The sequence below is a fragment of the Neodiprion virginianus genome, chromosome 3 (genome assembly GCF_021901495.1).
Source record: "Neodiprion virginianus isolate iyNeoVirg1 chromosome 3, iyNeoVirg1.1, whole genome shotgun sequence".
Taxonomy (NCBI): Eukaryota; Metazoa; Arthropoda; class Insecta; order Hymenoptera; family Diprionidae; genus Neodiprion; species Neodiprion virginianus.
In genome coordinates this window covers 18,759,379-18,785,233 of record NC_060879.1, presented here as the reverse complement: position 1 = coordinate 18,785,233, position 25,855 = coordinate 18,759,379, and the positions used below count along the sequence as shown (strand labels likewise).

Below are 25,855 nucleotides of genomic sequence, written 5' to 3'. Positions count from 1 at the left end.
AGGGGAGGTGCCGATATTTAATTCGTAAACGAACAATAATAATTCACCCAGACGAACAAAACAGCAATTTTCGTGGCGGCAAATCCAGATGAAATGGTGCACTCTGATTGGCCTAACGCTATCGCTTATAATTCAAAAACTATGCGTCGGACGAGCTTGCGGCAAAGAAATTCTCGGTTGGATTTGAGTCAGGTATCACGCTGGCTGGTCCGTGTCCCCCAATTTAGAGACATCCTGTATTAATATCGTACGTGGACCGCATAATACTTCTTGCTATTTGCGTCATTATTACATCTGATCTATTATTATTCATGATCTATGTATAAATTCTTTTCTCGGATACCCATACTTTAATTAAATCACTGCGCTGCTAGAATTTTGGAAGAAATTCATTCTCATTATTAATTTCTTGTATTGCCGACAAGTCGGTAAGTACACACAGGCCAAGTACTGGCTTCGGCTTGCCATTGCGAAGACAGTGTTACTCGGAAGATGAATGCAGCCGGCATCATGTCGAAATCGGTAACTCTCTGATGTTCTGCAATAAGTTCTCAACTCTACCGTTGGAACATCTCAGAGGGCGCAAGCGCTCGACGATTTTTGGTTGTCACACCTAAGCTCATTAGGGCAACTGTCTTTATATTCTTCAGTTAACCGCCATATCATCAATAATATTTTACCCCACGGTCTTACATACAGGTCTGGAAACCCCTATGCTGGGAGCCACGATTATTCGCGTCGCTTTAGCAAGAGAAAATCTCGATTCTAGCGGCACTACCAGTTGTCGCTGCGGTCTAGTTACCAGGATAAGAATAACCTCAATCACGGTCTTACATACAGGTCTTGCGACTCTGAGTTTCGACGTGGGCCTCTTAACGTGTCAAGCCGCTAGCGTCGCTGCGATCGAGGGATGCCCGGTGCGACAAGGATGACGATAGTCGCACTCGCGCGTCACATGGGCGTGGAATCCTAACCCCACGGTCTTATTTAAACATTGTAGGTTATGTTGATGCATCCCTCGATCGCAGCTCCATCTGGATTTTTCTTCAACAGAGGAGCCACTCTCTACCATTGGAATTCTATTGAGTCGCAAGACCTGTATGTAAGACCGTGACCTCAATAAATACGATGAGTGAGCGAATACCATCTTAATATATATAAATCTCGTGTCACGATGTTTGTCCTCAATGGACTCCTAAACCACTTAACCGATTATAATAAAATACGCACACCATGTGCAGTTCGATCCAACTTGAGAGATAGGATAGTTTAAATCTCAAATTATAGTCGCAATTTTATTTTATTGCTAATTAATTGTCTGTTATTATTTGACAGTCACAATTATCTGTTAACTCCAAATGATTCTAACAGATGTCGATACCTTTCGACTGGGTTGAGTAAGTAATCAATAGATGGCGCTGCTATGGTAAATCTACGAACGTGTCATACCTATAAGCTACACTAGCAACCCATCCCGGCTTCGCACGGGCATATAATAATATAATAAAAGAAAATACACAATGTTTACAGTGAGTTTCTAGAAAAATAACATTTATATTATTACTTAATATTATTATATGCCCGTGCGAAGCCGGGATGGGCTGCTAGTATATGTATATGGCGAATCCACGGCTTGTGTGGACCCCCGCCACCGTGTTCGTAAATTGACTGCCAGTACTAAAAATTCCCTAGGACAGAGACAGAGCTGTCCATGAACTCAGCAGCGCAAAAGAGATAAAAGATTGCTGACAGTACTGTCAGTCAATTTTCGATCGCGGCCAAGATCGCGACGAACCTAGTGGCGACTACTAGTGAACACAAAAATGGCTTCCCCCCCCCCCCCCCCCTCAATGGAGTTTCCAGCCAGTATGTAAGACCGTGGTTCTACCCGTTTCTTTTCAAGCATGGAGAAAAGACGAGTTCCATGCACGCGCCTTGGTGGTCAATAACAAAACAAAAATAGGTTATGTGAGTTGAATTCAGGAGTTCGACGCCAAGATGTTTGTACTTGCCGAATTTGAAGACAATGTTCGAATTCGTCCGTGGATGTTTAAGCGAAAATTGAACGATGCTATTGCTGATGAGCTGAACAGAAAACTAGCTAATAAGGTAGGTGAATTCTTGGAAATTACAATCTAATCGATCTTCTACTGGAGTACAAATTTGTAAAGCAGGTAAACAAATTCCTGTTATATTGTAGGCTTTATGTTCTTCTTATAACACGATTATTTTCCTGAATTATTTTGCAGTAAACAGTGAACAGATTATTAGGTTAATTAAATTGAAGGAACCAAATTGACTGTTGATTCCTAACGTCTACTAACTGTATTAATATGGTATCGTTAATTTCAGGTATATCACAACGTGGGTCTGTGTATTGCTTTACATGATATGACTCGTATTGAAGATTCTTACATTTTTCCTGGAGATGGTTCTTCTCACACAAAAGTGACCTTTCGCTTTATCGTGTTCAGACCATTCGTTGAAGAGATTCTTGTTGGAAAGATTCGGAGCTGCAGTGCTGATGGTGTACATGGTAAATATTTTAATTCATCCAAGTCTGGGAAATGTCCCGAAATTACTTAGTTTCCAATAATTGCATATTTTCTTCTAAAGTATGATAGTTTTGTTGAAATATAAGTAACTCTAAATCGTGACACAAATGAATTAAGTATATGTTATCACTCGTGATTAAAGACGAGGCTTCGAACTTGGAAATTGAGATTTCGATTAATTTAAATCATTTGAATAAATGAAACAGAATCATTAGCACATATGTAGTTGAAATAGCTGTGTTGAGATTGCTGAAATTGGAATGTATCTTGGATTCAAAAACTCCATCAGTATATCTTTACCTCAAGTTTATTTTCTGTTCTAAATTTTAAGTAAGTCAGCTAAAGTACTTGGTATTGTCGAGTTTTTGGCTGTTGAATTTTTTTTTTCAAATCAACTTGCGATATTGAAATGGAAGATGGTAATCAAACTAAGAAGTCTTGCAGTACATCACTGCCAAGATAATTTTTACTACTAAATCCGGTTTGCAACCTTCCGACTCATTGAAAATCGCCCAATCCCACACTTATAACACAAATATTATTCCTGTACAACTTAAAAATTAACGACTTTCTACACGTTAAACATGCGTCGAAAACCAAACTTTTTGTAAGGGTGTTGACATAAAGTATTTCCATAATTTTTTTTTTCTGCTGTACCGTACTGCACATATTATACTTAATATGCAACTGCAGGTGTAACACAACATTTATCTTATGTCTCGATTCAGGCTGATCCTCCATTAATTCATGAAATTACTTCCCTAGCAAACCAGAACCATGACCTATATGTCTTTTTACTTTTACACTGCTGAGCCGATGTATAATTCATGAGCAATTTTGTAGGAGACCTTAGTCTCCGTCAAATAAATAAATAATTTTTCTTTGCACAACATACATGATTTACCTAGTCTCTTTATTATCTATCGTTTTCCTGGCAAGATTTGATTACGATTTGTTGTTTTTGACATGTTCTCGACGTGATCGTGATTCCATTCTATAATTATGCTTGCTGTACTTCTTCATTTTCAATATTTCAAGGAAGGTATTATGACTAAATCTACGCTTGGTGCTCCCATTGGAGTGTTTACATTTTCTCGTGGCAAGCCTTTCACGATATGCTCGAAACAACTAATACTATCAGCTTATAATCCTATAGTTGAGTAAATTAAAATTAGAACTTGTAATTTTGTATATTCAAAACATGGAAGGTCCTCGCAAAACTGTGAACAGTTGGGCATTATTAATTAGATTCAAAGAATTGTGAAATGAAGAGAGAGTTCCATTATAAGTCCTAGAAGTATTTTAAACCATATTTCCAGACAGAAACAGTATTTTTTTTTATATTCATTCTCTAATGTTTCTACGATTTTTTGACGCTGTATCAATGAAAAATTATTCGCCCTCATGCTACAATGAAACCAATAGATCTAGTAGTAAAATGTCACAGCAAATTACATCCATTTTTTTTCACGCTGTGCAACATGAATTCTATTAATATATTGTTATACAAATATTTTTATTATTTAGTCACTTTGGGATTTTTTGAAGACATAATTATCCCTCCTCATAAGCTACAACATCCTTCAAGATTTGACCAAACTGAGCAAGCATGGGTTTGGGAATATGATACTGGAGATGGAGATAAGCATGACTTATTTATGGATGCTGGTAAGATTTACGTCAATCCATTAAGGTCTAGTATAATCTACCCTTGTCAGTGTGATCCTTACTCAACGATCTTCCCTCAGTGGTTACTGAAGTAATATGATCGATGCTATTAAAACGTACACAGAAAAATTTTATGAATCAGTTTCACCTTTTTGATATCGATTTTCCGCTCTAATCATAGCTCTGAGGAAAATGATATGTTCCAAGAACACTGGAATATCGAGAGTGTTGTAAAGTATCTAGGAACAAGTATCTTTTTTATACCTAGGTACATTCCTTAGCAAGTACCTTCTACTTGTACCTAGGTACATTTTAAGAGTACCTGTACTTATTTATAGGTAGAATGAAACATACTTTATTTACGTAAAAATATCCCCGTAGAGCACGCTATATATATCATAAGTGCAACTTTACGTGGAATATTTATGATTTATTATCGAAATACAAAGTACAAATAATACCTCTATTGATTTTTTCAGGTGAAAGTATACGGTTTAGAATCGTGAATGAAACTTTTATTGAAACATCACCCGTTGGTCCGTCTGTTAGCACCGAAACTGTTGAAAAATCTGAAGTGAATTTAACTTCGCCATACACTCTCAGCGTACGTATATTTTGTTTAAATAAATGAGTCAAATCACACCTGTCGTTACGTAAAAAATTGCTGGTCATACAAGAACTGGTAGGAACCATCTAATTATCTGGCCATGGGCGATTTCGTCACAACTATGCCGGAAAAGGAAAATCTGCGCAGACTTTTTTCCGTACAGTAAACTTTCCATAACTTCTTATTCTCGGTCTACTTAGAAGGGGACAATATTACGAAGGCTATTTTCATCCTGATTAGTCTACTGTAACCGCGGTGCAGGCAATGCATTTGGGGAAACCCGAATGATGGCGAGAAAATGGGACCAAACGGACAGGATTTTCACGCAAAAAGAAATGCTTCAGAAATGAATCGAAATTCATCAGAAAAAAGTTCCATAAAATGGAAGTTTTAATAGGAAAAACTTAATAAACCTAAAATGGATGATACTTTCTTCACGTTATTCATTACTTCTATATTTTGAGTTCAAAAAATGTCGAATACTATAAGAAATAGATTTTCACAAAAACACAAAATTTTTAGCCTTGGTATTAGTTTTTCCTCAGTCTCTAGATAAATTTATTTCTATACGTGGAGCCCGTTCATAGAGAAGGCAGTTTAACGATAAGCGGAAAATTATCGAGGAAGAAGTTATCGAGAGTCAGAAGTACCCTGCAATTTTTTATGATACTGCGATTTTTTTCTTCATAAAACTGTGCTAGAATTAGACTAACCGTGCATTTATCAAAGTATTTCCACAAAAACGTACTTAAATGAGTCGTGTGATTTCTGTATGATTTTACACGGTTTTAAAGAAACATCGTTCACCTTGAATTCACAATTAATACACGATAATGTCTCTTGTGGAAATAATCTTAATCAAATAACCTGAAATAATTCAGCTTATGGTTTATTAATCTGTCATATATATGTAATTTTTTTCGCACATTGACCTAAAAAGTACTATACAATACCGGAAGTTTTATAAGAAGTTATTTTCGTTGAATCACGATCCTAAAACTTTTTTCCTGAAGAAAGACATTAACATGCATAAATTCGATCATTACAGGCTGCCATAGATGAGCCAGGCCTTGGACTTCTCTCTTGGTGGGAAAATAGTTGAAAGTTCAAAGAGGAATGTATAGGATGGACGATTCATAATTGTGATATAAAATGAGGGTTTGTATACCATGAGACGAGGCAATTTGTACAATACTTTTATTTTACCTAATATCTCGTTCTACTATTCTTAGCATCTTCTTTATTATCCGTACGACAAATTATTTCATCAGCAAAACATCACGAAGTAACACAACACACATCGGTTTCGTTTTAGAATCATAACGAAATTGCAAATTTAATTAATTTCCTTTTCTCTTCGGTATTTACAATTATTACGTTCTTTGTTATCTTAAATGTATATTTTCACGCGTAAAATATTTTCAATATTCAAATACTATTACTTTCCCAGCAGCTAACTGTCATTCGCTTCTTACGTTGTCACAAAATTTCCATTTACTCCAAATAAGCCATCCAGTAAAATTATTCACTTATTATAATTACTGTTGTAATAGCAGTTCATTTAGTATTTACCTAACTTGGTGCGTACATAACATGCCAATACGACAGAAGACTTGGAGTAGAGTAAGTTTGTCAAAATAAATAATTTTACAAATACGGTTTACCAATTGTTTTACAATGTATAAGTTGTAATAACATAGCATAAAATTATATGTCAATATACTTATATAGGTATATAATTATAAATAAAAAAAAATCTCCACAGTTTCTGAGTATTATCTGTTGCCTTACTATCACTATTGACTGAGCACATCCCAATTGATTAAACTAAAACCACAATCAACATTAAATTTATTGTTTTAATAATTGAATAAATTTAATAATTATCAATTTTTATTATACAGAATATTTTCAAATTATTATCCCGAGTCGCAAATTTTGAGGACATGGGTTATCTGAGACCAAACTAAGATTTGAAATACCCAAAGGACAAACTAAGTGGACTCGTACCAAGATTCAAGATTGAAGACTGAGAAGAAGCACGCATCTGCGTTCCTATCGTGAAGTGCGGTGCTTAGAGTTGGTATAACGTCACCAATTTGCCGAATTTTGAAAAAATCCTTCACCCACTTATTCTCCATAATTCATAGTATCAGATCATGGGAAAAAATCGATTTTTTCAAAGTTCTAGACTAGAATACCACCTTAAGTTTAGGCGTTTCGTCTCGGAAGATATTATACGATCGTTTTCGTTAATGATCTACTTGGGGAAATTTAGCTGTGTATAAATTTCGTTTTGAAAATACGTGATCTTTGTGTTTCTCACGTGGATAAGTCGAGTGACGATGGCTGACCCATGTCCTCAAGCACAGATTTTAATCATACCAGGAAAAACTCGTACAATTAAAAGGTATACAGTCACAAATAAAGTAGGTTCCTTTTTTTTTGTATAAAAAGTAATTACAGAATAATTTATAATTAATAACGAACAATTATTCGACATTTTACTTTTCACATGAAAGACTACGTGCAACAACGAAATATCAGTAAAAATTGTTTCGTACCAATATGAATCCGTTAGTGTATTAATAGGTGTTAGGATATCTTTGCAATACTTTCAGGAATTTAAAGAAGTCAATCAATTACTCATTTATTGTTAAGCAACTGTAAGTAATGATAACTATTGTCTCTATGCAAGCTAAACGAAAAATGACGATTGACTTAAATTCTTATTTGCATCAGTAAGATTTTTTGTCGCTTGAGTATGTTATCAGATATTTTTTGTTGACATTCTTTATCTTCATAAATGCTTATGTATTGCTTTGAAAAAAGTCTTAAGTCAAATACTGTCTCCCCTTATGGTAGCCGACATTTTTAAATATGTTCGCATAAGTAGAGTGTCATGCCTACATGCGACATTCAGAATTACTTATATTATGACCAAATTATTATTCAAATTAAGTCATTGCAATTAATTTTCCATTTCTGGATTTAATATATACAACGACTACGATTATACCGCAGATGAAACGTTTGTAGAGAAAGTCGGGCAAACCAAATACTTTCGATAGCTCATATTCAAGGGGCAGCCATGTAAAAATGCAAGTATCGTATGTTTAATCACTTTTCGCCACAATGCCAATTACAGAGACACAGAATACAGGCAAGAAAGTGAAATACACGGAATTACTATGTGTTCTGGGCAATTAGTATTTTCATGTGCGTACTGAGTAAAAGCGTATGCTAATTTCATTGGCATTTATTTTTTTCAACGCATAACGTACTCTGTCTAATGAGGTACCACCAAAAAATTATGTTACGTGTACAATTGATTTCATTTCAATTAAATGATTATGTTTCTTTTTCAAGCGCTGCTAGAGAAAATTATAGTAAGATAAATTGACTCAAGTCTATAATGTGAAAATGAGATTGTAGCACATTTGAGCATGCAATATTGTTCAACGTGGACTCTGAATTACAATAAACACGCTGAGGTCAGATCGAAATCCATATTCACAAAAAGTAATAGCTGCCCACTTAAATAAATTGTGAATCTGAATAACAAAACCGGCTCACGATTGCTCACACGAATTACAGATGAATAAGGTGACAAGAGTGATGCTGGTATCTCGTTTGTAAACCAATCGCGGACCTCTCTTTGAAATTTTATCGCTTCGGTTGGATCATATTTTTTTGCCCATTTTTCAACGTACAATGAAACGAGTGAAAAACTAATTTATCTCTCTGAGGTTAATTAAAACGGTATGCTGCTAGAAACTGGCTTTCGTAAATACGAGATTCTCACAATAAGCTGCAAAGACTTTGGAAATGACTCAGTAACAGGATGCGAAGATTCCAACAGAAATGTCTTACAATGCCTGATTTTTAATTTCTCTTTCAATAGGTGTCCTGATTCGTAGATCTTACCTCTACCTGTGTTTCACCTTCGGTGTAAACGTTTCAATTTTACCTTGCCTTTACCTCTAATTTGCCGTCGGTGCGAACATATTCGGCATCAAGCTTTTATTCAATGATCAGGCAATGTGGGAGGTGCTCTCGTAGATAATCGAATAGCTCGCGTGATGTTCCGGGGCAGTTAGTTAGTTCTAGTTCATGGAGGTGCCGCAATTGTATCAAGCTCGATAGGCCACTGCTGGTCAAGAGTGGACAACCTGTACACAAATACACATTGTAATGTTTCACATTCAAAGCTTTTTTTTTTGTACGAGAAAAAAAATATTAACTCTTGATCTTCCGTCTTGGCGAATTCCTAGGCCACAATTTTTTATTTTATAACCTTTCTGTGACTTTCTTGCGTCTTGAATTCATGCACTGAAATAATACCCTGAAGAGACAATTTCCATAAGGGATCATCTTAAGAATCCCGTTCGTTTTTATTGTTAGTCGGAGTTATTAATTCAGAGCTGTGTTTAACCTAGCTAACTCGTACTAATATTTTCTTGTAACTATTGCAAACATTTCATATCAGCATCACGACAAATTGATGTCGAGGCCTCATTTAACCAATAGAAGTAAAGTAAACTAAAAAAATATATTTAATGTTACAGTAACCAGAAAACAGTATTGACAACTATGATTACATTATAAATAGTTGTATAGTTGTACCGCGTTTTTCTGTGGTCTGGAAAACATTCAAATACTGCGAAGAATTTCCATTTTTTACAGTTAGAAATTTCTAGTAAAATAAGTATTATAACAATAATGGTTTAAATATTGTTGTAATAACAAGGAAATGTGGTACAAGTTATTTTTCGGTATAATTATAGTTGTCAATACTTCATTTTTTGCTTATTGAATCGTCAAATCTGTTCAGTTAACTACATTTTTTTTAGTTGTATGAGTCCTTAACATCAATTTTTTCTGCACGTACATCAAATTATGTGTAATCGTTAATAAAAAATGATGTACGAGTAGCCATATTCGTTCAAAATACTAACATTGACCAGATTTTCTGGTTACAGCAAAAAAAAAAAAAGTTTATTTTCATTTTGTACTCAGAACTATGTTTTTTCGTTACGGTACAAAATAAAAATAGTTAAGGACCCTACAGTAATTACCACGAAATATCTCTCTTCATGAACATGAAAGCATAGTGAATGTGGCATGGTCCGGACATTAATATGAAACTATGGGATTTTATACTTTGGATGATCTAGACTCGAAATCCTGTAGCGAATATATGCATCGGCCCGATATGTTGAAAAACGGTGCGCATTTCGTGTAGCTAGGGAGCAATCGAAACAAGTAGAGAGGGATAATACCGATCAGCGATTCTTTTAACCCCTTCGGTGGTATTAGTCCCATTTGACATCAGAAATCGTCGTGCCCCAGTTGAGTATTAACGCTACATAACGAAAATCATCTTTTCCGCAATTTGTATATTATATTTGGGCACATGAAATTTTTTGGAGCGCTGTTTACGAATTTCAGGTCAATTTTCCAAACTTATAATAACCAGCCAAATATGGAAATTGCAAAATACGAAAACGCCTACATTTTTGAGATCTTCAGAAAATTTGATATTCGCTGCAGGTCTTTTGGGTCGGTGATCATGATCAGTTTGAAATGGAATCTGCAAAATTGGAACTCCGCGAAATCCAAAACATCCTTACAATTAGACAGAGAACATTTACAATTCAAATTACTGCAGACAAGTGTAAGTTATTGTATTCGTGAGCTATGATCTAAAATGCTGCGTCAGAGTTAATTAGAGTATTGCTTCATTATAAAAATATCTAATTGATTACTAAATTCTGCGATATATAGTTGTCTAAGAAATTCAATCGCCTTGGTGGTTTCGATATTTTTAAGTATGCAAATTGGTTATCAAATTAGTTTGCAAGGCCTCCGTTCTCTCTTATATGATTTTGATTAAATTCTGGTTTTTCCACGATAAATGCGTAGTATTCTACTCAATTCAATTTGGTTATGAATCTCATCAAGGAACTAAAATGCTTATAATTTTCACTAAAATCATACCTGCAACAGAAAGCACTTGTAAAGATCGCATGCTGCATAGATGCTGGAGTCCAAAATCTCTTAACTGCAAACACCATCTTAAAAAGAGTGCACTCAATGAACCCATCGTAGAAATGTAACCAACGCCAATATCCGTAACATTAACGCATCTGAAAGAAAAATTATATGACTTGTATGATACCTTTTCAATACAATATTTAATGGGATTATACATGTCGCATAGAACATAAAAAAAAAATTCTGAAATTTTTCCAATGTAACAGCTCTTATAGATGCAGAGGGAAAAAATGAAAATAAAACAAACAAGATTTTACACTCAATGTTGGATTAAAGCCACAGGGGATTGAACTTGGTATAAAACTTTTTCTTTTAATGACCAATGTTTTGTTCAAACTGCGCGTCAAAAAGCTTCTGGGACATTTTCGACATCTTTATCCGGCTAGACCTTTTTGAACGTTTAAACACTTTACAAACCTTAGGTAACATGTATAGTTTTACACTTCTTTATTTAGGCGGAGGGACTGGTCCAATAACGCCAAAAACCATCTTATGCAATATATGGGCGATCCCTGAGTATGCGGAACGGTACAATCGTTTTTTTAGTGCACAGAGTAATTGATAGTGTGCGTAAAATATACATATATAAATATTGTAAGTTGCGCTGCACGCTTTTTTCACAGGGCTGTAATATACTATATCACGTTGAGAAACAGTAATTATTGTCAAAAAATACAATTTTCCAAAGTTTTGTCTGTAATTTTTATTTTTCAGAATGATTCGAAAGGTAACGAATAATTTCTAAAATTTTGAATGAGTCAAAAACACTACTTTCCATTTATCTTTGTTGCGATTATTACCTACTCATTGTAATTAATACTTTGATAAACAGGTAGGTATGGTTGCTTCTACCAATTTTTTTTTTTCGAATCTTTACTTACCTATCCAACGTAAGCTCTTCCAAGTGATTCAAATCGCACGCGATGCACTCCAGAGACGCGTCAGTTATCCTAGGACACCAACTTAGATCCAGCGAACGAAGCCTGGGTAAATTCTCAGCTATTAATTCAACGCCATCGTCCGTAACTTTGCTGCATCCAGACAGCGAAAGTACAGTGAGGTTGGGCAAGGAATGTACTGAAATAATGGATATTTTCTTAGAATATAATTTCGCCTGCACAGTATAAACTCATATTCGATATTCCATTTGAAGTTATAATTGACTACCAACGACCCGAATTCATATAGGTCGACAATTCACAGTGTGTAAGTTTTTTTTGATTGAAAGTAATTGTGCCAGTAAATGAACGAATGGACAAATTCGAATATGTACACAGAGCGCATCAAGAAATCACTCTGTTGGGTGCCCATCTTCGGGAGTCGCTTTTGCTCCTTTAAACCGTTTTTCCGCCGATAAAAAAAGGATGTCTCTTTTAGTTTTCAACTAACTTTAAAACGTTAAAGGGTCGGTTGCCTAGTGTAGCTGGTTTTTGTGCTCGTGCGCTCGCTACGCTCACTTACTCGTTGTCAGTGTTTTACCAAATGATTATACAAGATTTACCAGATACCTCGGATTGTTCAATGGGTAATAAGTGTTAATCAATACATTATCACACATATGTGCACAAGGTTGGGATGCCTAGTACAGCTGATTTTTGTGCTCGTTTGGATAAGCCTTACTGTCATTAGTTTAGCGTACATTCGTAGAATGTTAAAACATAACTTACTACCTGATAATTCTGCTCTTATGTATCGTAATATACTGTTACAAAGGGTGAAATCACCCGTTTTACCTCACTTTCAACTGATCTATTAGTCATCACAGATAAAAGACATGTAAGACTTCATATGTTATAAAATGAATAAGGTTGCTGCGTCAACCGTTAGTATTGTAAAAACAGCCTTGTTTGAATTTGTTCAAAACACTGGTTGAAAACACTTACTTGCCATTAAAGCATTTTCTCAATATTTAATTTCCGCCCTTAATTGCTTCGCTAATTAAGCTCACGAACCCGTATTTATTTCGTGACGTACGTCAAAACGTTACAATACATACACAATAATTTACATAGTGAATCTCGAAGTCCAGTCGATAACGTTGTTAGTAGATATTGCATGTACAGCAACAATTTCAACACAACGTAACTAAGGAGCGCCAGTCCTGGAGGTCGAAATTCACAAGGTAAAAGACCTGGACAGGCAAAACTACGGAACGCGAGTCCTGGAGGGCGAGATCCACCAGGTAGATGACCCGGAGCGCAGGAACTACGGAAAATTAGTCCTGAACGTCAACAGTCACCAGGTCAAGGACCTGGACAGCCAGAACTATGCAGCACTTGTCCTGGAGGTCAAGATCCACCAGGTAGAGGACCTGCACAGCCAGAACTAAGGCAAATTAGTCCTGAAGGTCAAAAGTCACCAGGTCAAGGACCCGGACAGCCAGAACTACGGAGCTCTTGTCCTGGAAGTCGAGTTTCACCAGGTAGCGGACCTGGAGCGCATAAACTACGGAGCGCTTATCCTGGACGTCCAGTTTCACCAGCTAGCGGACCTGAAGCGCAGGAATTACGGAGCGCTTGACCTGGAAGTCGAGTTTCATAAGGTAGCCCACCTGGACCGCAGAAAATACGGAACGCTTGTCCTGGATGTCGAGTTTCACCAGGTAGCCGACCTGGAGCGCAGAAAATACGGAGCGCTTGTCCTGTAAGTCGAGTTTCACCAGGTAGCGGACCTGGAGCGCAGAAACTATGGAGCAGTTATCCTGGACGTCCAGTTTCACCAGCTAGCGGACCTGAAGCGCAGGAACTACGGAGCGCTTGTCCTGGAAGTCGAGTTTCACAAGGTAGCCTACCTGGACCGCAGAAACTACGAAACGCTTGTCCTGGAAGTCGAGTTTCACCAGGTAGCAGACCCGCAGCGCGGGATCCGGGAGGTTGAGAACCCGGTACTCGAAATTTGCGGAGCGCGACTCTCATGCGTCCGCTCTACTGCGCGGTTGTTTCCAGACTGAGGAATTCGGCTAGCTGATTTTCGTCGTCGACGATTACTATAGATCGATGACGTCAAGTGAAAAAAAATTTTGGGTGACGTCACTTTCTGAACATCCGAACATCCAAAATTTGGTTTCGAACTTTAATACTGTCTATGATGATGTATGATGTATGATGTATGATATTCTACAACATACGAGTTGTAACTAATTCGAAGAGAGATACCAAACTGGTGTTCGTAGAGTCGTAGGTGGTGTCAGTAGAGTCAAGAGTTCATTTGCTTATTGGGTCGCCTCGTATCGCTGTACCATTCCTTTTCAGTTTTGAGATATGCTATTTGGTGTTTTAGAGATATCCCTGCTTTTTTCAATACATACTGATATATCCATGATTACGGTATCCGGCTTTGTGTTTGTTATTCACGTTATAATGGTTGGCTCACAGTACACGAGAAAGAAACTTTATTCCCCAATGCAGATTTTTCAAAGTTGTTGCATGTGATTTACATGCATATTTCCAGTTGGTTTCCCCCCAAACATAATTTTGGTGTTCCTTCGCAATTTTTTGTTTTGTACCCCTGAACCTCGCCCGCCATTTTGTTCTAAAATAGCCATTTTCTTGCTTTGCATAATTTTCATGTCTAACTTTTACTGCTACAAAATCTATATCTTCCAATAGTGGTAAAAAGCTATTCTAATAGTTTACTGCGTGATGCCAATTGTTTTCAGATTTTGGAAATATTAACATTTTTCAAACAACTAATTTTATAATCTATAGGTTAAGCAAGATGGAAAAAACGTTCAGTATAAATGGGGCCTTGTTGTTCAAGAACATATTCCTTGAAACATACAAAGGCAGCTACGTACTAAAAACACTTTGTCCGTGTATCAAATGATAATATAAAATTTCCTGATCCGTGTACCAACGTTTTTTGAAACTAACTTCGAATATTGGAGATCATTTTTCCAATTTTGTGCTCAGGTATTGGTATTTATAACTGCAGATGTAATACTGTATGTAATATCACTTACCAATATTAACAACGCCGTGATTCGTCAGCTCCCAACAAGACTGAAGTCTGAGTATGCTCAGTGATCCGCTTTGTTTTGGACTGAAATATCCAAGCGCAGCATCAGTTACGTGATAAGCTTGAAGAGAAAACTCATAGAGGCTTGGTAAAAGCTGAGCTACGGCACCGACAGCTTCATCCGCAACATTAATGCAATCTGATAACGATAGTGAAACTATTCTTGGGGTTAGACAAGCCCAAAGACCAGCTTCTGTTATCTCGTTGCAGCCAGCTAATTCAAGTTCGAACAAGGCCTGAAATGATAGGAAAAAATATTTTAGGGTGTACTAAATACTCACAAACTCTTCTAATGAGCGTCGAATGCGCATAATAGATTTGTTTATTTTTGAGGTTAACACGATGCCATATTCCATCCTTACTGACCAAGTAAAATGCCATTTATTTGGATTATTATTAAAGGAGTTATATTAGAAAATGAAATGGCGGTTGACAAAAGATGAAAATTGAAACACGGGTTATAGCTGAATTAATTTTAGTGATTCAAAGGCGTCTGTGGGAAAGATATCATTATGCATATTTTGCATCGTTTAACATGTACTCTTATGATAAATTACTCTTTTATCGGGTTCAAGCACTCGGCATCTAACAATTAACGGTTAGATGTCGATGAAAAATGGTTTTAAACGGTTAATTATTAGGTACACATGTGGATATTTAGGTATGTTCTTTGAAACCACAACTACTTGCATAAGAAAATGCTCACCCCTCCCTCAATTGCCATGAGTATAATTATATTAATTTTATGTCTCATTCGAGTGGACTACAAAGTTGAATAGCGCTCTTTTGAGAAAAAGTTTATTGTAGCTGTTGGGCATTTACCTATATTGGAAGCTTATCTACGGTACTCTATACGTTCAATGGAATTCAAAATCAGAAGTTGAAAGAAATCTAAGATTTTGATATTATTTGACATAAAGTGTATATTTTACTTTGTAAAATAGGTAAAATATGCTTTCACCTGCAAATGATCCAGCATGGCTTCCAAACCTCTATCAGTCACAGCGCAGCACCTTAATGACAAGGAGTGCACGTGCCTTTGTGCCAGAGGAAAGCTATGCGTTAGTTCCAAGGCGTCTTCGTCGGCTGCACCCAACAAAACTAAAGAATGAAATCCTCTTCTTACTAAAGATGCGTAAAGACGAGTTCGTGAACTAGAAGCCATAACTCGGGCCTCTCGACATCGTACTACTGGAACTAACCCGGCCCAAAGCCTTGGTCTGGCGTAAAGAACGTCCCTCCATCTCGAACAAACCTGAATTTTTAAGGACGTTAGAGTATCTTGAATAGCTTCTTACACATCGACAATATCACTGATATTAAAATGTATTTCTGAACATGAGTTCTCGATTTTCGTGTATTCGTTGTGATATTACTCTAGGACAGCACATATCATTTCATTGCATAATTACACAAGAACAAATAATTGTGGAACTTGAAATATTGCTTTTACGATCATGTGATCTTTCAAGAACATACATAAGGTGGTTCAGTGACATTCCAGAGGAAACCGTGAAACTTGGCAGGTTAAGCGATTTTTTTTTAGTTTCATCACATCTTAAATAATTGATGTACCCATTTTGGAAGGTTTGGCAAACATCTGTAGTCAACTGATTAATGACTACTACGAGTCATCATGGCAATACAATTTCAATTGTCCACTTAACGTGCGAAAGTGTGACATATTATGCCCCGTTTCGTGTAAGTTGATTTTCCAGCTGCCTTGTAGATAAAAATTTGATCCTGGTGCGATTACGCAGAACAATAGCGTTCGATTATTGTGCGCATGTGCAGTAGATCGCTCAGCCTGATAAGCTTCTCCGTTTTTTCTCGGTACATCAATGAGTGCGTGTATGAAATTCTTGAGGTAAAATGCCAATTTACATTTTGTAACTCATTTCAAACATCTATTTTACATTGTTCATTCGAAACAGAATTACGAAGGTCATTATCATTGTTCCAATTCGCTAATATTTGTAGAATCATTTTTCGATTTCTATTTCAAATGTATTTAAGAACGCATTTCACCCCACAGCCATACAGTTATTATAGGTATACGCATAATTGGACGTGTTTACCAGCGGCGTTTACATATTCGAAATATCGCATACCTGTGCCAAAACCCTTCTTTCACCGGCGGTGAAATACAAAAAGAAGTGACCTAGGAAATGGTCATCCTGGATTAGCTGTTCCCAAGTAGCTGGAGTTGCGTGTCCTCCTGTACAGCCACTGGCCAGTGGTACGTTTTTTGCCCTATTTCGAAGCGTGCGGCCACGATTTGTCGTCCCATTATTCAAACCCTTGATATTGCCACTGGCGGGTGTGCCACCAGGAATAGGTCCACCTCTGCTCGGTTTATCAGGGGTGGCATTCACGTTCGACGTTTGTAAGTTTGTATTTGTGCCTCCTCCGCCTCCGCAAAATACGTTTGTGACACGTTCCATGACACTGGTCTTCCCCCCGCCTGTCAACATGTACAAAAAAATGTAAAAATTTTCACGCTCACATCGTTGAAGAAATTAACCCTTTGATATACATTTTTTACTATTCTGTAAGGAAAAGGGTACGTGCAAAATCTCTGCATATGGAAGATGCCACCCCCCATTGTATTGTACACAGCTTAAGAATCGAAGAATAATTTGGAACAGTCATCATTTAATGTTTATTGAACAAATGTAAATTAGAGTAATCATGTCAAACCGCTCTCATGGGGGGGGGGGGGGGGGGAGTCCAACGTATTAGCATAACTCTGAATGATTCGTGGCAACTCTTATCGTTCCAACATGTCAATTACAAATAATTCATAACGTTGCAAATGAAAGATTCATGACGATTCGTATTGACCTCTCATCAGCCTAACTGCTAGCCATATCATTGAAAATCAAGTCCAAAATCTAATACACTTCGATTCCAAATCCTAACTTAGAACCATCACCATGCAACTCCTTCAATCCACTTTACGCGACTCGACTTCGTCAAACACTCCCGAGAAATCAAGGATCAGACCCAGATTGAAGGTCGATGGAATATCTCATAATCAAACTATTTACTTCCTTTAATATTAACTCCTTTTTCTTATCCTTATCTTCTGTATGAACGGTTGGGATGCGTGAGTGCGTGCAATCTCTATAATTTTACAGGTTATTGAGTAAAAAAAGCTGTATGTATGACAATAATAGTGCAGACCAGAAGAAAAATAGGAACAAAATTTTTTGATGTGATGAAGTCAAGATCTTTTGAAAGAATATAATATAATCTTGTCATCGGGGTGTTTTTTACCCCCCATGAAAAATCTTCACTAAGCACGATTAGAAAAGTGGAGTGCTTGTTTCTATTTTTTATCGCTGTCAAAATATCAGTTCTTTAAAAACCGCTCTACTACTTGAAAATACGGTTCATCGCGCGCACGGATAAAAATGACGGGTACAGTCATGATTGTGAAGTTGATCTGAAAAACTACTCAAGATCTCTTCATGTATGCCATTTAAATAGTCGAAAAAAAAACAAACTCCGACTAGTTTTATCGTAATGAGCTTAAAAAATTGGAAGAAAAATTACGAAAAGTCCGATCAGGAATAGTGGAGGAAATTAATCACGAAATCACTTACGTATAAAAGAATATCTATGACAAATGTAGGCAGAGACTTTAAATAAACGAAGACAACCTTTAACAGAAATAATATGAGAATTAGAAAAGTAAGATAAATAAGAAAGAAATTTTGAGAATAGCCATCAAAATACGAGACAAGTAGGATATCTAGAACGACTCATTGACAAAATGGGAAGCAATTTTTAATGGTAACAAATAAGGTGATGGGAAAGAAAATTACTATTTGTTGGAACGATGTGTATCGCGGTGATGGATGACGGAACTTCAATTGAAATAATCTATATAGGATAAGATAAAACCGATCGCTACTCTATACAAATGGAAATAGAAATGGATATGGAAGCAGGCATTCGATAAGAAAATGTGGAGGAAGAACAAAAATACATGATAGACATTACTGATCAGAGGAAGCAGTCCCAAGGTACAAGAAAAAATAGAAAGAGAATTACAAAAGAGAACGATGAACCCAGACAAAAAATACATTCTATATAATATGCACGCATATTATACATATATGTGAAGTGTAGGAATTCATATTATATTTGTCACGGATATGGACCAGCTTGGGAAAGTGCATCTAAAAATGATGCATGAAAGTTGCAGGCGAAGGTTTTAAGAAATATTTAACTTTCGACTAAAAACAACTGCTATCCGGACACATGGAAAACTGGAACGTGTATACACAAACCTGGTAAATCAGCAAACCAAGCAAAATCATACAGACCGATAACTCTACTAAACATATTGGGAAAATGGTTATAAAAATTATACAAAACAGAATGGCAGACTGCTTTGTAATCATACCACACTCGCAACACGGGTTCCGACCGGGACACGGAACGGCTATGCAACTTACAAGAGTCATAAGATTCATCCAGAAGAAATTAAACGAAAATAAGAACTTGTACGTAGCATTACTGGATCTCACGAAGGTATTCTACTGCATTAGTCACGAAGCACCGGCATTCAAACTGCATGTAACAGAAATCAACCAAGAAGCGATAAAAATGCTGGGATCATACCTCAGGAACAGAAAACTGCAAGGGAAATTCCTAAACAAAACTAGTGGAGTGAAACACCAGTCACTCGGTGTTCCACAAGGACCGGTGATGGGACCGATAATCTTTAACTTATACGTATATCTCGGATATCGACGAAACAGCAGACATGACATCTTAATACGCGGACGACATGTGTGACAAGAAACGAATGACCTATACACTCAAATTGTATTATACGAACCTGCATTCTCACCTTCCCACCACACTTGGTTACGGAGCTGCGTGCCTCCTACCACTATTTAACAAAACCAACATCAAGAACCTAGAGGTGGTGTATGAGAAAGCCTTAAAAAATGCAGCTGGACTCTCAATATCATTTCCCACAGCAGACCTAAGGGGAATGTTGGATGAGACCCCCTTCATGAAACGACTACGAGAACTTCACCAGAACAACCTCGAAATACTACCAACATTGGCGTATCAATACTTAAGCGCACCGACGAGAGAAGATACACAGGAATTCGCAAACAGAAACGTGGCACACAACATTTTGCGAGTGGATAATCCTCACCCCTATCACACAATTACCCACACACATCCACACCACTCTTACTATTAGAGTTAAGACCTAAATGAAACTTAAAACTAACTTATGTACGTAAAGGAAACATAAAACAAATACGAAATATAAACATGAATACAAATCTAAGTAATAATCTGCATCAGAATCCCTAAGGGAAATGATGTATGCATGTACAAGTAACAAGAATCCATAAATAAACGGTTGATAAGTTAGTAAAGAGCCATTTTTTTAATAGTTGAAGTTAAATAATAGAAGAAGAAGATAAATTTCAGAAGTTTTATTCTTTCGCGCGTGATTGCCATACACATGTTTTTTTTCATTCTTACTACCGCTGATCTGTCGATTTTTCGTACTTGGAACTGCATTTAAAATTCGAATCATGATTTATATGGTATATTATATATTATTTTTAAAATTTCATCGTAAAAATTATTTTTCATGGAGTTATAAATTTGTCCGGGAAGAAATTATGTAAATAGGAAGACCGAAAAACAATTCAACATTTGCTGATCTGTACAATGCTCGGAGTAATAGGAAGGAGACAATACTCAAAAGTCGGTCCAGTTTTTGGGGCAACGTAAAAGGAATTGCCGAGGTAAGATTTAAGCGCCTCTCGCGGTGTAAGCCCGTATAGTGCTCTCCCCCCTTCCCCCTATAATCTTACGATTCGCCGTTTACCACCTTTTCCTCGGATTTAATGTCGGTTGAGATTTGAAAAGCAATTACTCGTTTTTCACTGGTTTTCACTCACTTCGAATGCGTATCTTACGAATTTACGGAGCATGTTAATAGCATAGAGGTTTATAGGTTACGATCGCCGCCTTTTGTTTTTCACATTTTATAGCGAAAATTTCGCGTTTTTCCGTAAGATGCGCTTAAATCGCATTCGGTCAGTTCTTCTTACGTGATATCAAAACTGGGGACAAGTTTTATCGCAGAATGTTGTATGTTGTCTTCTTCCTACTATTTCGCGGTATAATGTAACGATTTTCTTAAACATGCATCGTTGTAGTAACGTTACTAACTTCGTTCTCATGGTTAAGTCGTTGGTAAAATGAAGCATCATGCGTAATTTCAAATCATCAACACTAAAACTACGACACCAGTCAAATAGCTGGTCTTTAAAAATATGCAATAATAGAATATGTTTCTATCAATATGATATGAAAATTTGTTATTATTAAGTATTTTTTGAAGACCATTCATTTCGACTGGTTTTGGTAGAAACAGCTTCGTCTTAATTTCGGTAGTTCTAGGGTTAATGTTACGTTGCAAGCATTTATAGTCTTGATCATCCTGTGGCACTCCTATATACTCGCAATATTTCGATCTGACCGCCTTAATGTCGGGTACCACTACACGGTGTTACCGGTCACATCATGTGGCTCCTCTGCATATCATACACAGAATCGAATGTATGCGTAGCTAGCGAAGCGCGGTTCATAGAATCGTGCCGTTATTGCCGCTGTTCCCTATTTCGCCAATAACCTCACTCCGGCCCTTCAGCCAGTTGATAAGAAATAATGGCACCCGTCATGAAAATGGTTAACAAAACTTACGAGTATCCAATCCACAGTCTTGTGCAAAGGTCTGGAAACGGTAGGTGGTGGAGGAGGCCGCTGTTATTGAGTTTGGTTTCCACATTCATACTCTAGTCGACGAAAGCGCTGACGATTTAGGGGTGGTTTGAAAATAAATATTCATAGCCTTGGTTTCGGTATCAGTCAAGAAGTTGTCAAGCACGGTTCCAGGCTTAATAATATAAATATAAAGCCTTGAAATTGCAAGGAAATAACCATGCTTTTAACGAGATGATTGTGAAATTAACTTGAAACTCCATGAATTCTGGTAAAATCAATTCGGAATCTCGTAAAATTGTGCCTATTGAATGAAATCATACGAAGTGTGAGAAATCACGCGTAGTATTTTGCAATTAGACGAAATCATCCGAACCGACTTGAAACTATCTGGGTTCACTTGAAATCATACGAAATCATTTAAAACCATTAAAAGTGACGAAATTACTTTTACATTAAAAATCAGAGTTAATAGCCCCTCGACCAATACAAAACAGTTGAGGACCCATGCAGGGCTCTGCATGTGGGTCCTATTCGGGAATTTGCAAACGGGTAGCATCACGCAAAACAGTACATACTACTAACTTAAATCAGCATGGCGTTTGGCCGTTTCAAGCTAATTTAAGGGCATAACGAATGTTGCACACTAGCACGCTGTCAAACTGAGTCAAGAATTAGTCTAAGAGTCACTTACGTCATTCCGGTGGGTAAATTTGCTATCTTATTACACTCTTTTAACGCCATTAATAATTGATTCGGAAGTCTGGCTTATTCCTAGTGGCGGATGTGGCATGTAGCTGCCATTTCGATCGATTAAGTTTGATCAAAAACTCTAATAACAAGGGCATGAGGAATAAATGAAACTTGGTGAGCTGTGAAAAATCACGAAATGGTGAAGTTGAGCTTACGCGTTACACTAATTTATGTACGTTTATTAACTGTCATAAATGAAAATAAGCAATTGTTCGACTGAAACTTCGGATATATAGTGTACCCCGTTGTATAGCTGCAAGAGGGTTGAAAAAACAACAATGCAGAAGCGCGATATCGTGAAGGCTGATATTGGTGTGGTAGCAGTGAACGATATATTATGTTCAACGCTATAGTACGCTCCGACAACCTGATTGGTGGAAAACTAGTGCCAAATTAGAATATAAGTACCTACGTGAAAATATGAGTTATGTGTTGGGCGTTCATTTTTTGAGTAAAGCTGATTCTCGCATCGAACATTTAAAGGTTTGAACCCGCAATGCCCAGCTCGCAGGTTCAAAATTCGACTCTTGTTTTTCTTTTCTCCATGAAATTTTAACCATCAATAAAATTTCATTGCACAATACAAAATGTTGCCGATGCCGGTTTGCATAGATTGTATTCAGTTAGTTCCTTATTGATACATCATACTGATTCCAATAGTCAATTAAGTTTAAATTAATTAAATTTATTGATACATCTTTTTCGCATATAATTATTTTTGGTTTTTCTCTGCAGTGTGTGTGGGTTGTATTTTTTTGTTTTGTATTTGTAATTTGGTTATTGTGCAATGTTTTACATTTTCTCTGGCTTTCGTTGTCGTTTCGTACTGCATAATTGGTGTTAGTTACAATAACGTTAGAAAATGGTCTTCTTCAAAAAGCTTATTGCACCACACTTTTTAATAAACAATATTCAGATAAATTTTTTATTAGAAGTTGTTAGATGATCGAAATAAATTTTATTACGTAACAAATTATGATCATAAGATTTACCACGTTTATTACACTATGTTTTTCAGTTTAACTTTCTTTGAAAATCCACGGTACAAGTTTATTGTTTATCATCAGATTGGAAATTGCATACCAACTTTTGTTTTCTGTACTACCTGCACGATAGCTATGGAATTATTTCCAACTTCAATGAGAAAATGTGTGACGCAAAGAGTTTTTCAAAGAACACCAATTTTATATTTTATTTGACCCAAAATCCGGAAACTTACTTCATGAAATCAGTCGAAACGGTTGGAAAATAGTTGATCCGCCGAAAAAGTTTGACATCCCCTTAACATTAAACAATCAAACATCAATCGCTTCTAACGCACCAAAAATCAGCTTTACTGTTATCACATTTTTGCATAACATTTTTATTGTGGCTGTATTAAGACCACATCTACTACCATAAACGAGACAGGCTTCCGAATAAATTATTAATAATATTAAGCGAGCATATAATAAGATGACAAATTTTCTTACGGGCACGAGGTAAGTTTTTTGATGGCTGACTATTTGTCTAAATAGAAATGCACAATAAGTGCATTGCACCTTCACGCTGAAACAACCTTAATTTCTGCAATATGTTCAAAATGTATTTTAGAGTTATCGTCGCGTTCGTAATGACTTTAAAAGTTTTACAAAAGGTTTCTTAATCACTGACTCTTAGACCAATTCTTCATACAGATTGATTAGTATGGTTCTATGGCATTCGTTATACTGCCATAACAATGGCGTTGACTTTTTGCGTCAGCGTATAGTATTTTGTGCACAAACGGGCAGTTCGAATCAGTCACAAAGCGTGTGTATAAAATTAGAGTAGTAACTAACCATGGTGCTTGGATGCGCGCAGACCCAAACCGTTGATTCTTTTGGTTAATTCAGCACTCGCCCTTTCAACAACACCTTGTGCCGATATAGAAGACATTCTTTTCAGAGTCGAGTCGCTCTTTTTACACGGTTGCTTATGATCAAGAATAACTGGTATTTGTTATGGTGACGTGTGTCTTGAGCATATTTATTTTAGATATCCTGATATCAACAATCTTTTAATTATGAAAATTATGAAAGCTCTAAACGACTATTTATTAGTTGCCAATTTGTTGCGTCCAATTTGGAATTTTTAGAGAAAGATTATTAATCTGACTTGAATTGACCGCACGTTTTTAGATTATAAATTAGTTAATATTATTACACTTCATTCTTGAACATCATAAAAATAGTATACCTAGAATATTTTTTGAACACGTTAATTTAAAATTTCACCCACTGGTATTCTAATTTTCAAGTTGGAATCGATGTTCCGCAGCATATATACAGAAAATATTCAACAAATCACCATTGTTCACACTTTTGAATATAAAATTACGATTCACTTTATTATACAATATTAACAACAGCAGCACAGCAGTGACGATGACAAATTTAACTGCGACATTAACAATAATAGCAAAATAATTTTTTTTATAATATTTCACATTAGTAAGTGCCCAATGTGGAATCGAGATATCAAAGTACATTACTGTTGAAACAACACGAAACTCAACGAAAATACAAACAAAACCATTTTAGTAAGCAAATCAATACTGTAACGAAACTCTGATTACGATTCAAATTGTTACATAACAACAACAATTTCACGGATTACTACGGAATTACACTTGAATTGAAGGAACATTAGTTTGTTTGATTTTTACATGGTTTTTGCTCTCAAAATTGACGTTATCAACTCGTAAATAATACTCGAAGCTCAGCCATTGACGGGGGTGGTTTAACTTATACTGAATCGATATCGTTGCTGAACTTGTCAGGCCTCTCCCCACTTTCGTACTCAGTTATGCCAGCGCGCAGCAGTGCTGGCGCTGCGCCTAACGGTGGGCAATCCGTGTAAGCTTCAGACCTTTTCGATAACAGTGTTTTATGCCGGCTCAAAACGCCTTCAGAGCACTCTGGGGTTGGTTTATACGACCAATTTCAATGGCTGTATCAGCAGAAAGTACAATAAAAATTTTATCCGCGGCTTACTCGGAAATCTCTAACGCGATGAGCCCAACGAATGTAGTTTATGGAAATGTTCATGAAAAGATACCAGATTCGTTCCTTGCTTCCCTCGATCACGCGGCAATCTTGATTTTCTTGTTATGTCATAACAATTACTCTTGAGATTTTTTATGACGACCTAATACCAGATTTCGAAACATTTTGAAAACACTAAGTGCATTTTTTGTACACATCAAGAGTGTAGGTAAATAATCCAGTTTCTATACATGGATCATACGAATGGATACGAAAGTACGAACGAACATTAAGTGGAAAAATATTATGTTCACGTTATAAGCACTCTTCGGATGGAATTGAAGTTACAAATTTTCTTATTAGCAGAACAGATAACCAGTAGACAAGCCTCTGATACGAACTCTCACACAAAAATGGACCCT

The 25,855-nt window shown here is 36.5% G+C and overlaps 2 protein-coding genes across 4 annotated transcripts; one reads left to right on the top strand and one right to left on the bottom strand.

Moving 5' to 3' along the window:
- The first annotated feature begins 1,856 nt into the window (after positions 1 to 1,856).
- Positions 1,857 to 6,597, top strand: LOC124300133 (DNA-directed RNA polymerase III subunit RPC8). Its single transcript, XM_046753834.1, has 5 exons — positions 1,857 to 2,109; positions 2,353 to 2,536; positions 4,083 to 4,223; positions 4,703 to 4,827; positions 5,879 to 6,597. Exons 1-5 carry the CDS (start codon positions 1,999 to 2,001, stop codon positions 5,930 to 5,932), a joined length of 615 nt encoding a protein of 204 aa, XP_046609790.1. The 5' UTR covers positions 1,857 to 1,998; the 3' UTR covers positions 5,933 to 6,597.
- Positions 2,944 to 24,516, bottom strand: LOC124300132 (F-box/LRR-repeat protein 16). 3 transcript variants are annotated; one of them, XM_046753830.1, is made up of 7 exons: positions 24,249 to 24,516; positions 17,016 to 17,368; positions 15,866 to 16,159; positions 14,849 to 15,140; positions 11,769 to 11,964; positions 10,831 to 10,979; positions 2,944 to 9,002 (listed from the first exon to the last, which is right to left on the bottom strand). In XM_046753830.1, exons 1-7 carry the CDS (start codon positions 24,343 to 24,345, stop codon positions 8,854 to 8,856), a joined length of 1,530 nt encoding a protein of 509 aa, XP_046609786.1. In that variant the 5' UTR covers positions 24,346 to 24,516; the 3' UTR covers positions 2,944 to 8,853. The 3 variants fall into 3 exon arrangements, with proteins under 3 accessions (XP_046609786.1, XP_046609787.1, XP_046609789.1); XM_046753831.1 differs by lacking the exon at positions 24,249 to 24,516 and adding an exon at positions 21,658 to 21,786; XM_046753833.1 differs by lacking the exon at positions 24,249 to 24,516 and adding an exon at positions 19,757 to 19,983.
- Positions 24,517 to 25,855: the final 1,339 nt, after the last annotated feature.